This window comes from Thunnus thynnus, chromosome 2 (genome assembly GCF_963924715.1).
Source record: "Thunnus thynnus chromosome 2, fThuThy2.1, whole genome shotgun sequence".
Classification (NCBI taxonomy): Eukaryota; Metazoa; Chordata; class Actinopteri; order Scombriformes; family Scombridae; genus Thunnus; species Thunnus thynnus.
Genome location: NC_089518.1, coordinates 37,626,678 through 37,639,168, shown reverse-complemented (window position 1 = coordinate 37,639,168; position 12,491 = coordinate 37,626,678). Strand labels below are relative to the sequence as shown.

Here is a 12,491-nt window from a genome sequence, read left to right as displayed (position 1 = left end):
CTCCAAACAGCATAACTAGACCCATAATTCCATTCACTGGAATCAGGAGCTGCAGTTTGCCCAGGGCTAGCCAGGCGGCTCTGGCCTCAGCTAGGACAATGTGTTCTTGGCTTTCTGTTTCCATCACAACAACAACAACAGATAGAAGAAACAAAGAAACTTAAACACGTAGAAGGCCACCTCAAAAATTGCTTTGAACTAAGTACGGGTCTGTCCCATTTTCCAGGATCCAGATCCGGGATTTAGTGGCAACAGGTCAAAGTCAAAAAGTTTTTGCATTTAGCGCTTGACATGTTTTAGGCCACCTTAGAGTAGCAGTCTTCTTCCAACCCTGACCTGGAGGATCTTGGGACTTGGGACAGGGTGTTTCCCTGTTGAGCTGTACCTGATATTACAGATTGCACCAGCCGTGTCGCTGCAGCTAAGATCACCTATTGAATATGCTATATAATGCCGAGATATAACACCTGATTGAACTTGTGCACAGATGACGTAAAGTGTTAAACTGCTGGAGTCCCTGGCTGAAGCCTGTCTTAGCGAGCCTGCTGTTGGCTTGCAGTTATCATGATTTTAATGTCACCAAGTTCAGCATAACCCAGAGTTCAGTTGTGCAGTGCACTGTGGTTTTGTCTCCACTTTCTCCCTTATTCTTGCTTGAACACTGTTTTTCCTCACTTTGGAGGACTTTTATTCTGAATGTCTTTCTCATAACTCATTCTTTTTCATTCAAAAACCACCAAATGTCTGGGTAACCAACTCATAGCTGCCATTTTGTTTTCTTTTGGGTTTTTTTTTGTCACCAGTAAATGTCCCAGCCACAGTGGTGGAGGCCATGACCAGGCAGGAATCCCTCCAACCCTTCAGCAAGAACGGCAAACCTTCTTCTTCTTCTTCGTCCTCCTCGTCCTCTACACCCTCCACCTCGCTCATGCGCTCCATGGTCTTCCCTCATGCCGCCTGCTCTAGGAGTTTCTCTCTGTTGGACAAGGTCGGGGTCGCCGTCCAGTCGGACTCCAGTTTCAGCCAGTTGGGGGCCAAGAATCAGCGGATTCTGGCGAGCCCGACCTCCACCAGCCAGCTGAGCAGCGAGTTCAGTGACTGGCACCTGTGGAAGTGCGGCCAGTGCTTCAAAACCTTCACCCAGAGGATCCTGCTGCAGATGCATGTCTGTCCACAGAACCCTGACAGGTACGACATCATTTCTAAAGTCTTGTATTAACATATAGGTAAGAGTTCCCACCAGGAGAATTTCAATACAGAACACAATTTGTAAGTGATAAAGAGTCGTAAGCTGTATCGACTGTATAAACTGTTAAAGTATCTCTTCCAATACAAATTTAAGATGAATCCCATTTACGTTTTGAGAAATTACCAAAGTTGTGTCTTTTTATAGCTCCATAATAGTCGACTTTCTCCAGACTGTTTTGTGCACAGTGGGTCTAAAGCCGAGTATTAATGTTTCATATTAGACTTCTGGGACACACTGATCAGATTTTTGGCTACAAATCTGCTTTGATGGACGATTAATTTATTCTTTGAACTTTAAATTAATGATAACATCAAGATTTTGTCTTTTAGGAAAGCACTGTGCAGAAATGTATATACAACATTAGTAGCCACTGTTACAGTCCTTGGATGCAAAAATTCTATATTTTCTTTCTTTCTCTCTCCCTCCCCTCTTTCCTTCTTTCCTAAATGGCCTAATCGAGCTCGTTACAGGATTGTTTCTTGTAAACTCTGATGTCTTAAACAAGATTTTTACCTCCTTTTTCCTTTTTGTTAAGGAAGCAAAAATGACCATATACAACATCCATATCTGTATATCTTTTGTAATATAGCCAGGAATACTACTACTGTATGTATGGACGATCCATCAACATTGTGAACATGACACAGCATTCAGAGGAAGATGGCAAACCAGACGTTTAGTTGTTATTTATGACTTTGGTCGTCTCATCTTCACACTATTCGTGTGTGACAGAAAGTGGGAGTTTGTGTGAAGACTGAAGAGAGTGTAAAAGTGTTGGAGTGTGTATAAAGATCTGCCAACTTAATTATACACAGCATGGATGGAGGAAGACTGCGTGTGTGTGTGTGTGTATGTGTGTGTGTGTCAGGGTGGGGGACGGAGGATGTATTGGAAATTTTTTGCTTAGCTTTATTTTTTGCAGGGAGAGTCAGAGCGGCGTATAAATCAGCGCTGTGCGTCAGTGAGAAATACCTCGCCTTACGGTGACGGGGCCAGGAAAACAGATGCCACTTATTCAATAAACTAATACTCATAGGGAAGAAAAATGTGGGCTGGATATGGAGGGGGGAGGGAGGGTCGATGTGGAGCTGCCTGTCAATAGGAAGGTTTTATGGGACAGAGGAGCAGATAAAATTCAGCTGAACAAGCCAAACAGTCCCGAGTCCTGGAGCTGTAAGGCCCCATTGTACCTCACAGTCATGTGGACTGGGGTTAGACCAGCATGCCCATCACAGCATCACTCTGCCCATATAAAAACCCAAAGCCCCGACCCTTTTTTAAGCTCTACCACCAGCCAGGCGATGTATTTTCTAGGGCTGCCCCCTGACCAGCAATAAATTGAATTATCAGTCAAGGACCCTCCAGTTTAACTCCATGTTGTCAATCAAAGCATCAGATCATCCTCAGAGGATCACATGATGACGATGGAAATCTCTTAAATTCTTCAGCTGCAACTAAAGAATTTTCCCATTATGGATTTCCTTAATTAGTCTTACATAGCAGCCATGAGTCTAAGCCATAAGTACGCTGTCAAAACCTCATCAAAACTGTAGTTATTAAATCTACAACATATATATTAAATTATCTCAGAAATCTCAATATTTTGGTTTTAAATCAGTGTACGCTCTAAAGAAGCCACAAAACGTTGAGATAAAGACTTCTGGTTCTTGTGGTCCTTCAGGTATTTCTTGTGGTTATTAAGATGGTTTTGGGGGGTTCTGTAGTTGGTAGTACTGATCCTTTAGGAGGTTGTTGTGGTCACTGAGGAAGTTCTTGGTGTACTTTAGGTGGTTATAATGGTACTTTAGGAGGTTTTTGTGGTCATTGAAGAAGTTCTTGGTGTACTTTAGGTGGTTGTAATTGTCCTTTAAGAGCTTGTTGTGATTGGTCCTGTAGGTGGTTCTTGTGGTTATTAATGTGGTTTTGGTGGTCCAACAGGCTTATAGTGGTCATTGAGGAGGCTCTAGAGGTCCATTAGGTGGTTCTTAGGGTCTTATAGGTGGTTCTGATATAGGAGGTTCTAGCAATCAGTGAGAAAGTTCCACAGGCCCTTAGGTGGTTACTGTGTTAATTGAGGAGCTTATATAAGTCCTTTAGGTGGTCCTTGGGGTGTTGAAAGTGGTTCTAGTGGTTCTGTAGGAAGTTGTTGAAGTCATTCAGGAGGTACTTTAGATCTTGTAGGTGGTCCTTGTGATCATTAAGGTGGTTCATAGGTTGTTAACTGTCATTGAAGAGGTTCTAGAGGTCCTTCAGGTGGCTCTCATGGTCATTCAGGTGGTTCTCTGGGTTTTATATGTGGAGAAGTTCCACAGGTCCTTGAGATGGTTATAGTGTTTGTTGTGGCAGTTCTAGAGGATGTATAGATGAAGCTTGTGGTCATTGAAGAGGTTCTGGTGGTCCTTAAGGAGGCTTTAGCAGCCATTAAGAAGATCATGCAGGTCCTTTAGGTGGTTATAGAGGAGCACCATGTTAGACAGCACTGTCCACCACCATCATCAAAACATTTCCAGTAGAGTTCCACACAGGACAAAGAGCACTGAAGCTGTTCTGGAGGCTTGTGGTGGAACAACACTTTACTGAGACACATAATGTTGGGTTTTATTTTAATCACCCATCTGTGTATCTTTGAAGAGGCGGATTTCATTCTTAAGACATTAAAGCAGTACGGCTGCTCTGTGAATAAAGGAGCCTGACTTTCACCTCTCTCTATTTTCCGTCATCATTTTTTTAGCGCCTCTCTCCCCCTCTCTCTTGCCCTCCCTCTCTCCCTTCATACATATTTATTGATGTTTAGATGATGGGAACATTTGGAGCTGAAGACTGATGGCTCTTTATATCAGCTTAAAAAAACACCACACACACCTCTCAGCTCCATCTCTTTCAGGTTTGTTTTTTTCTGCTGACTGTTTGTTTTTCTGAACTTTTTCTTCTTCCGTGTCATTTTTTCCCCCCTCTGTGTCATTTCAACAAAATCCATCATCAGAGGAGCAGTTTGTTTACATCGATGAGGCCTTGGAAGTGCCTTCGATTCAGTTTTAAACTGGTGTCAGGATGCAGGATACTGTTTAAGTTTTTTTGATGGTGATGAGTGATGAATCAGGAAAAAAATATCTGAACATTAACGACTGCGTTTCCACTTATAGGTTTGACATATTACAAAAGCAATGCAGTATAAACCACAGCAAAGAACTGAATTAATAACCACTGCTTTATGATTGATGTGTTTACTGCACTAGTGTTTAAAACAGTCATTAGTGCTTTTAGTGAAAACGGGCTATTTTTGTTAAGCACTTTGATCTCCGAGGTCCACAATTAAGGTCTCATTCAGGAAGTTGATGTTGTGTCTGAATAAAGCATGTATGTGTATATGAATATAATCACGCTTGTATATCAGATGACAGAAGGTTTACAGCTGATTGAGATCGTACATCATCACAGAGCTGACCGTAAAGAGGAATTAAATGTTAATTTTGTCATTTGTTTTAGTCATCTAGCAGTGCCTTGTCCATGATTTGGCTGCAGCAAATGGTTCTTCAGTTTCCCAGAGATTGTTATGGTTCTGTCCCAGTTCACCAGTCCACCAGATGCTGTCAGACTTTTTCCCCTGTTTGTTGAACTGGACTGAGATAAGGTCCAGGTCATATGTAAGGATCAGTTCAGGTACTGTTGCTCTTTGCTCTGTGAAGGTGTTTCAGGCTGGTTTCACTGAGCTAACAGGTTTGATGCTATCAAGCAGATTCACATTCCAAGTGATTATGTATCAGTGTCTGGATAACGGTACTGATCTGTGTTTTTCTCCCTGTTTGTTTAGACTGCACTGAATGGGAGAAGGCTTATCTGAGTTGATTATAAGATTATAATGATTTTAGTTGCCTCTACTAGTTAGTCTATTCTTTGTGTCTTCCTGGTGTTTTCCCACTGCCTCTCAGTCTGTCTGTGTGGGTGTGTCTGTTCTTTGTCTCTCAGTTTCCCTCCTTTTCCCAGCTACACACCTGTCAGCCCTTCCCTGCTCCCAGTGTTCCCCTCAGCCTATCAGCTGTTCTCACTTTGGTCACCTGTTCCCCATTCCTTCGTTAGTTCCATTTCTATTTAAGTCCTGGTTTGTTGTTCAGTTTTGCTTTCGACCTGCCAGCTTTGTTTTTGCCTTCACAATCCCAGAATAAATAATCTCCTGCGTTTGGCTCCACCTGCTCCGCTCCACTTAAGAGATACAGTTTAATATTTAGCATATAGTATCACTCATGTGAGAACTACAGTAATCACATAAGAGGGCATGTTAAACTGTTTTCCTACCAGAGAACCTGTAGAACAGTTCAACATCTTTCAGTGTATTTAGACGTTATTGAAGATTGTTTATTGATATTTTGACTGAAACACAGTTAGAACATCTTTATCTTTTGTAACGTGACGTATTTCTGAGTGAAACAGAATATGTGGGTTTTAGTCACAAGAGAGATTTAGATCTCATCTTTATCAAGTGATTGGATCATTAAAACGCAGGAATGCCGTCTGTCACCTGTCAGATCAGGAGGAGGAAGGAGAGAAAACTGTAAACTAGACTTGAGCTACTCTCTTTTGGAAATGTTTGACATCCAAACACACATCTCTGACTCACGACATGATTCAGATCACAACATTTTTATCATGAGTGAGGTTAGCTGTTCGGCCTGAATCACATTTGACTGGATCTTTTTATGTATACACCCGCTCAACATGAGCTCAACATGAGTCATCAGAAATATTTAACACTTTACAGGAAGAGAAAAGAGGATTAAAACACACAGAGCAAGAGATAACTGAACAATTAACACTGGGAGGAAGGATTACATTTGATTACATGGAAAATTTATTTTTTAATTTCAGTTAAACAGTTTTATATTTAGCTTGTTCTGTCATCCACAGTTTACTTTGACAAGACAGGACTGTAAGCAGTGAGGAGGCAGTGATTCACATATTCAGACTTGCAGTTTAAATGATGACAATGATGGCACCTCACAGGAGAGAGGAGGGCGACATAAGTCACTTCAACAAGGAAGATCCTACATGTACGTTTAGGCTCATATAGAAAACAGTGGAGGCGTTTAGAATGAGTCGGGAATAAACAGGTGATTTAATGTTATACATCCTCTACATCCATTTTCTCTTTAATCTAATAGAAATAAAAATACATATCAAAAGTAAAATAAGAAGAAGAACATCATCAGTATGAGGACATTCAGTGTTGAGCTCGGTGTTTTCCATCAGACGTGTGGGACTGCAGACTAATGAGCGTTTACAGTACGACTCCCTGATTACTAATTGATGTTAAACTTTAATTAGCCACTTAACTTTCAATTATCACTGATTATCTGTATGTGGTTGAATTTGTTTATTGAAGCAGAGTCTGACCTTCATTGTTGGATCTTTACAAACATTATCTGTCAGTTTTTATTGAAGTGAGCTTTAATTTCTAATTAAGAAGGTCGTCTGTCTGAGAGACCAGTCCAATTAGCCTTCAGTGATGAACTCTAATGATGAGTTCTTCTGTTGGTTTTTGTTTTTTTTTTAAAGTCACTTCCTGACACGTTTACAGACACGATCCTCAGGAGTCATTTAAGAAAAATACATGTATATTTTGACATATATAAAGTGTATAAACCACCTGTTTCTTCTCATTACTAACTTAACTGTTAATGATATCGTCTGTAATTCTTTCTCAGGGATTGTTAAATGATTTTAGTTGAGTGTTTCTCTGTTGGGCAGATCGCTCGACTCGCTGGGAGTTTTGAGGCGAGAGGAGCATTGTGGGTAATCAACAGCATCAATATCTTCTCACATAGAGTTAAATCAAATACAAATAGGGATGCGCGATATTATCGGCACGTCATCGGTCATCGGTATCGGCTGATATAAGCTCTAAAATGAAATATCGGCATCAGCCCGAAATGAACATTTTCTGCTGATTATGAAAGGCCGATATGTCTCCTTCTCCTCCGCTGCCTGACTGTGCTTCCCTCCACAGACTGTTTCACCCTGACGGTCCTGGTGTTTCCTCCGCAGGCTCCACTTCACTCAGCTGCCCGTCAGACCAGCTGCTTCTTCTAGCGGAGGCTAGCTGGCTGTGCTTCCCTCCGGTCATGCTGCTGCTAACACTCTGCTAGCCTCTCAGCTAACGTTAGCCCCGGTTTGTTATTCAGGTTAAAGTGGGAAGAAGCAGCTGATCTGATGGGCAGCTTGAGTGAAGTTGAGCCTGCGGAGGAAACACCGGGACCGTCAGGGTGAAATAGTCCACTGAGGAGCTGCTGTGTTCGGCTACACAGATAGGAAACATCTCGGCTGACAGGATGTACCACTCTGTTTGAAAAAAAAAAATCTTTTTGGTTTATAACGGCGGTTGGCAACCAGTGTATTAGGTGCATTACCGCCACCTTCTGCTCTGGAGTGTGGACTAGAGATTAAATCCTACACATTAATCCTGTCTGTCTAATAAACTCAATGAAAACTCTGCTGCTGCTCCCACTTGGCAGGTTCATTAAAGTTTTAATGCTGAGCTCCTGAACTCCAGTCTTCCTAAGTTCTTCCTTCATATATTGTCTTTCTTGATCATACTTAGTACAATCTGTGATTGCATGTATAATAGCCTCCTCAGCCAGCTGGAAAAAAATATGTCCATATATCGATATCGGCATCGGCCACAATGAGTAGGAAATATCGGCATATCGGATATCAGCAAAAAATCCAATATCGTGCATCCCTAAATACAAACCATCTCTACAACTGTACTGCAACTGAAACTACACGCTCACAAATGATTTGTTGCTCTCAGATCTGACAGCCTTTACTTTGATTTACTCCTCAAAACAACTAAATGTAAGAATCTGATACTCCAGTAATGGTCTTCATTATTTTTGTAGTAATCAGACAAAAATATCAAAATACAAATGATTTATTGATGTTAAAATGTTTTAAGATCAGTCGAAAGTTCATTTGGAAAAATTCTTTAAAACATAATTAACTGAAAATGTTTGCGTGTCAGGCTCAAACCAGACTGTTTGTGTGTGTTGCTAAACAGTTTCCATTTATAGAGACGTATCACCCGACAGTGTGGATGTATATTTGCATTTAACACTAACACAGATGTGTGTTGTCCCTGCTGGACACACAGATGTGTTGAAAAATGACTATTTCTTTTTTTTTTTCAGCGTGTAGCCGCAGGAGTAACAAATAACGATCCATCACTGTGATGGACGGGCTTTTAGAAATTCCTTCAAAGTCTATTTTTATCTGTCAGTTTGCAGCTATAATGCAGTCCTCCGCTGTTTAATCTGCATACTGCTGGGAGTGAGGGAAATTTCAGATTTTTCCGTGTCAGTTGCGGTTAACTTTAAGTGATCAAATATCATCATCCGCATACCCATAATCTCTTGTATATTTTGTAATATGGTCAGATTACAGTAAAACCACACACTTAAATTTGCTTGTCAGATTAACCAAAAGCAGGAATAAACTAAGAACACGCTGCCAGTGAACGCACCACTACAGAACAACATGGTAAATTGGTAAAAGTGTCCTTTCCGAAACGTCAGCGGATGAAAATGTTTGTAGGCTCTCTTTTTAATGACTTATTAAACTACACTACCCACAATCCACAGCCTCCAAAAACACTCGAGGCACTCTCTGTGTTGACATGATATTGGCTGTTTGCTCAGTGTTTGTTCTGGGCTCATTTGATGAGTACATCTGGCTGATGAGAGGACATTATGTGAGCTCTGTGCTTTAATAGGTGGGTCAATATACTGTAGTCAAAGAAAGAGAGGAAGGAACAAAGACGGAGGGATGATGGAGGACAAAGGAGAAGAAGAGGAGAGTCGGAGAAATAACACTTTTTGTATTTGCGCGTAGGTCTGCCAGTGATTGTATGTGTGCTGCACATACATAGAGTATATGTGTGTGTGTGTGTGTGTGTGTGTGTGTGTGTGTTCAGAGAGTCATTGATTGTGTATTGACGAGGCGGGAGCAGTGATTTATAGCTGCTGGTCTCGGGGGGAATAATGTCTTTATACGAGGCGGACAGAGGAGTCGTCCTCACTGCGCAGATATAACTCCATATGGATTAGACCGACTCCATACGGGTCAATCAACACACTTCACTCTGCATCACTGCTCGCTGCAAACACACACACACACACACACACACACACAGCAGAGTCCAAAATTAACTTTAAAGCTCAGCAAACAACAGCTCTACCTGCCCAGGATCATTTCTCACCTCCCCAAAGAATTTTGTTGTGAAAAGAGCCAGTTAAACGTGTTGTCAGAGCACATCAAGAGGCGTGAAGTGTTACTGGCTGTTGTGAATGGCCTCACTCTCAGAGAGGAGCGAGACGTGATAATCATTTAAATATGGGGATAACGCCGCACATTTTCAGCTTCAAACCCTGCTCACTCACAAAAAAGCAACCTTACACTCGGGAAAGTGAAATAACATCAGCCTTGTTCTATAAATGATTTTCTAAGAATTTGTCTCAGTGTCTTGAAACTAAGCAGGAAATGACCTGTGATTCAAGGAAATGGATGAAATGTTTTGTTGGTAGAATTTGAGTTTAAAACTGGTTGATAGGATCTTTTCAAACATGTTTGTGTTATCAAATAAACAGTTATACTGCTATCATTTTAAACACAGCTTGCTAATTGAATTACTGAATTACTATAATAATGATACATTTATTCAGACTTTTCAAAACAAAGGTGCAGACAAGGTGCTTTACATGAAATGAATGTTCAGAAGTTTTAATCGTGCAATTAAAAGTACAAATAAATGAAATAAAGTCCATGAAAATAAAGTAACATGAAAAAGAGTAAAATAAACAATAAAAGACAGCATGGCTTTATAGTGGACCATTGTAACATGTATAGAGGCTTTTATTTTGAATCCACAAGGAAACAACGTTCCCACAATCCCTTGTTTTAAGGTTCGGTCACATTACGTTTCCATCCATCCGTTTTCTGAACAGCTTAACGTCTAGAGGCTTGTAGGGGAGGTGGAGCCGATGTGTTCACCCTGGACTGGTTACCAGTTAATCACAGGACCAACATATATTATAGAGACAGACGAACATTCACACTCACGTTCACACACACGTCACTGGTTTTTAGTCCGTTGGAGGAAGCCGGAGCACCTGGAGAGAACCAACGCCGAGAACATATAAATATTTCTACAAATTTCTCCGCGCTTGACCCCGAAAAAGGATGTGATGTCACGTTTGTGATGCGCATAATAAATATATATTAACAGTTTATGAGATCAGTGTTACAGTTTGTTGTGTGTTAGTGTGATAATGTACTTAAACGGTTATAAAACACACTAGAAAAATAAACTCTGTTTCCAAACACAGTGCAGCGGTGTCTTTCTATGACGAGGACAAACTCTGGAGACAGAAACAGGAAACGTTTGAGCTTCAGAAGAAATGAAACAGAGAATATTCATAAGATGGAAGTGTGATGTGAGCGTATCTTTATAGTGATCTGACTGAGAGCTGGTGGACACAGAAGTCTGTTTGTTGTTTGTAGTGCGGTGCAGTTTGCAGCTTCCACCACGCCACACACAGCTGAACAAATAAGCCGTTAACTTTCTTTTGCATTGTTGTCGCCTATTTTAAAACTTTGGCATGGTAAGAGCAGTTTCAAACTCTGCTTTCTCCACTCCTGACCACCTCTCTGACCTCTGACCCTCTGTGATGAAATGAAAACAGGAATGTCTGCCAAGAACCTTCATTCCCATGTAGTCCTAATAATCGGGGCCGTGAGGAGCGCGCTGCCATGCGGTCGGAGTCACACACGCATTCAGCCTCTATCATCAGCTCATGTATTAAAGGTGTGGACTCAGCGACACGTTGACACCGACTCTGTTGGTGTTACCGTACGCTGTGTTGAAAGGCCACACAAGGTTTATTGTCCTGAACCGCGTTTCACAGACGTGTTGAAAATGACTAATTTTATAGATCTCACACACACACACACACACACACACACACACACACACACAGAGGCGAGGCTAAGTGGGAACAACATGGCAGCCGGTTCCACTCTCATCTCCCGTCCAAACCAAGTATTATTAGTTTGCATGTGAACCAGATCGAAGCGTCTATTTAGTGTTTTTGTTAGCCTGTCGTAACGTTAGCCGTGTTGACTCTGAGCATATTTGACTGTCTGTGCTGTCAACAGACTGTAACGCTGCTTACGGGCACCGAGAGAGATGCTGCTCAGTGTAGCTGCCTGAGTTGAGCAGGTTTGTTTGTAATGGACATTAGTAATGAAATAGAAGCAGAGACTGTGAGAGATTTATAGCATCAGTTGTCTCATCAGCAGTAACATAAGAGAAGGGTGTTTTGTTTACTTGTTTGACTGGCTGAAGTCTTGTAAGTCTTGTGTTTCTGTTACTGTTGGGACTGAATGCCCTCATATGGCTTATTACTGAGCTACGGTGGCCAAGAGAGCTCAATGCAACGTAAATAAGGACATTTAAAAACTCAAGCGAATGAAGAAAAGATCATTAATACAACACGTACGTCACATTAAAAAATGTTTGCCAAAAAGTAAAACAAGAGCAAAACAAACACATTTCTCGTTGTACAGATTGTAAATGTCTGAAAGGCAGAAATTGTGATGTTTGCGCTGTATACTGTATATGAAACTGACCTGACCTGACAAACAGCAAGCAGACTCAACCAACACAGATGTTGCAGTGAGTCTGTGACACACCAAACACTGACGAACACTCTGAAGTTTCCACTGGTTAATGACGTTCAGATTGCATGAATCCAGTTCCACTGGACATGTTGGCTTCATCTAGCGTTAGCCTCTCGCTAATCACCAGCATCTTCATCAGTTTTAGTGAAACTTCTGATGTTGTGTACGACTGGCAGGATGTTTTTTATATTTGAATCGTGTTTTTTTTATGTTGTAAATGTATTGTCAAATTGGTGAATGTTTCTTGTGTTTTACCTATTTGTAGTTTTTCCTCAAAGGGCAACACATGTGCACTCAAACTGATGCAGATGTTTCCTCTTTTTGCCTTTTTTTTTTTTTTTTTTTTTTAAAGTTGCAATGCACTGAGCTCTCTCAGCTCTACATAGTGGAGACGTTTTCTTATCCTGCGCTTCCACAGGGGTCATAGCTTCCAGGTTCAGTGTAGAGTTAGTCTCAGGTGTGCTGTAGAGCCGCTGTGAGCTGCAGCTTTCATGAGGTTCTCTCAAACACAGAT

General features: G+C 41.2%; 1 protein-coding gene across 9 annotated transcripts in view; it reads left to right on the top strand.

The window, feature by feature from the left end:
- Positions 1 to 12,491, top strand: part of prdm6 (PR domain containing 6) — a 127,150-nt gene that overhangs the window by 89,906 nt on the left and 24,753 nt on the right. For all 9 annotated transcript variants that reach the window (XR_010924551.1, XR_010924546.1, XR_010924544.1 and 6 more), the window contains one exon: positions 804 to 1,188. Coding sequence is in view for 6 of the 9 variants with exons in the window: in XM_067573230.1 (XP_067429331.1) it covers positions 804 to 1,188 (385 nt within the window). In the remaining 3 variants the exon portion in view is untranslated. The remainder of the gene's footprint in view (positions 1 to 803; positions 1,189 to 12,491) is intronic.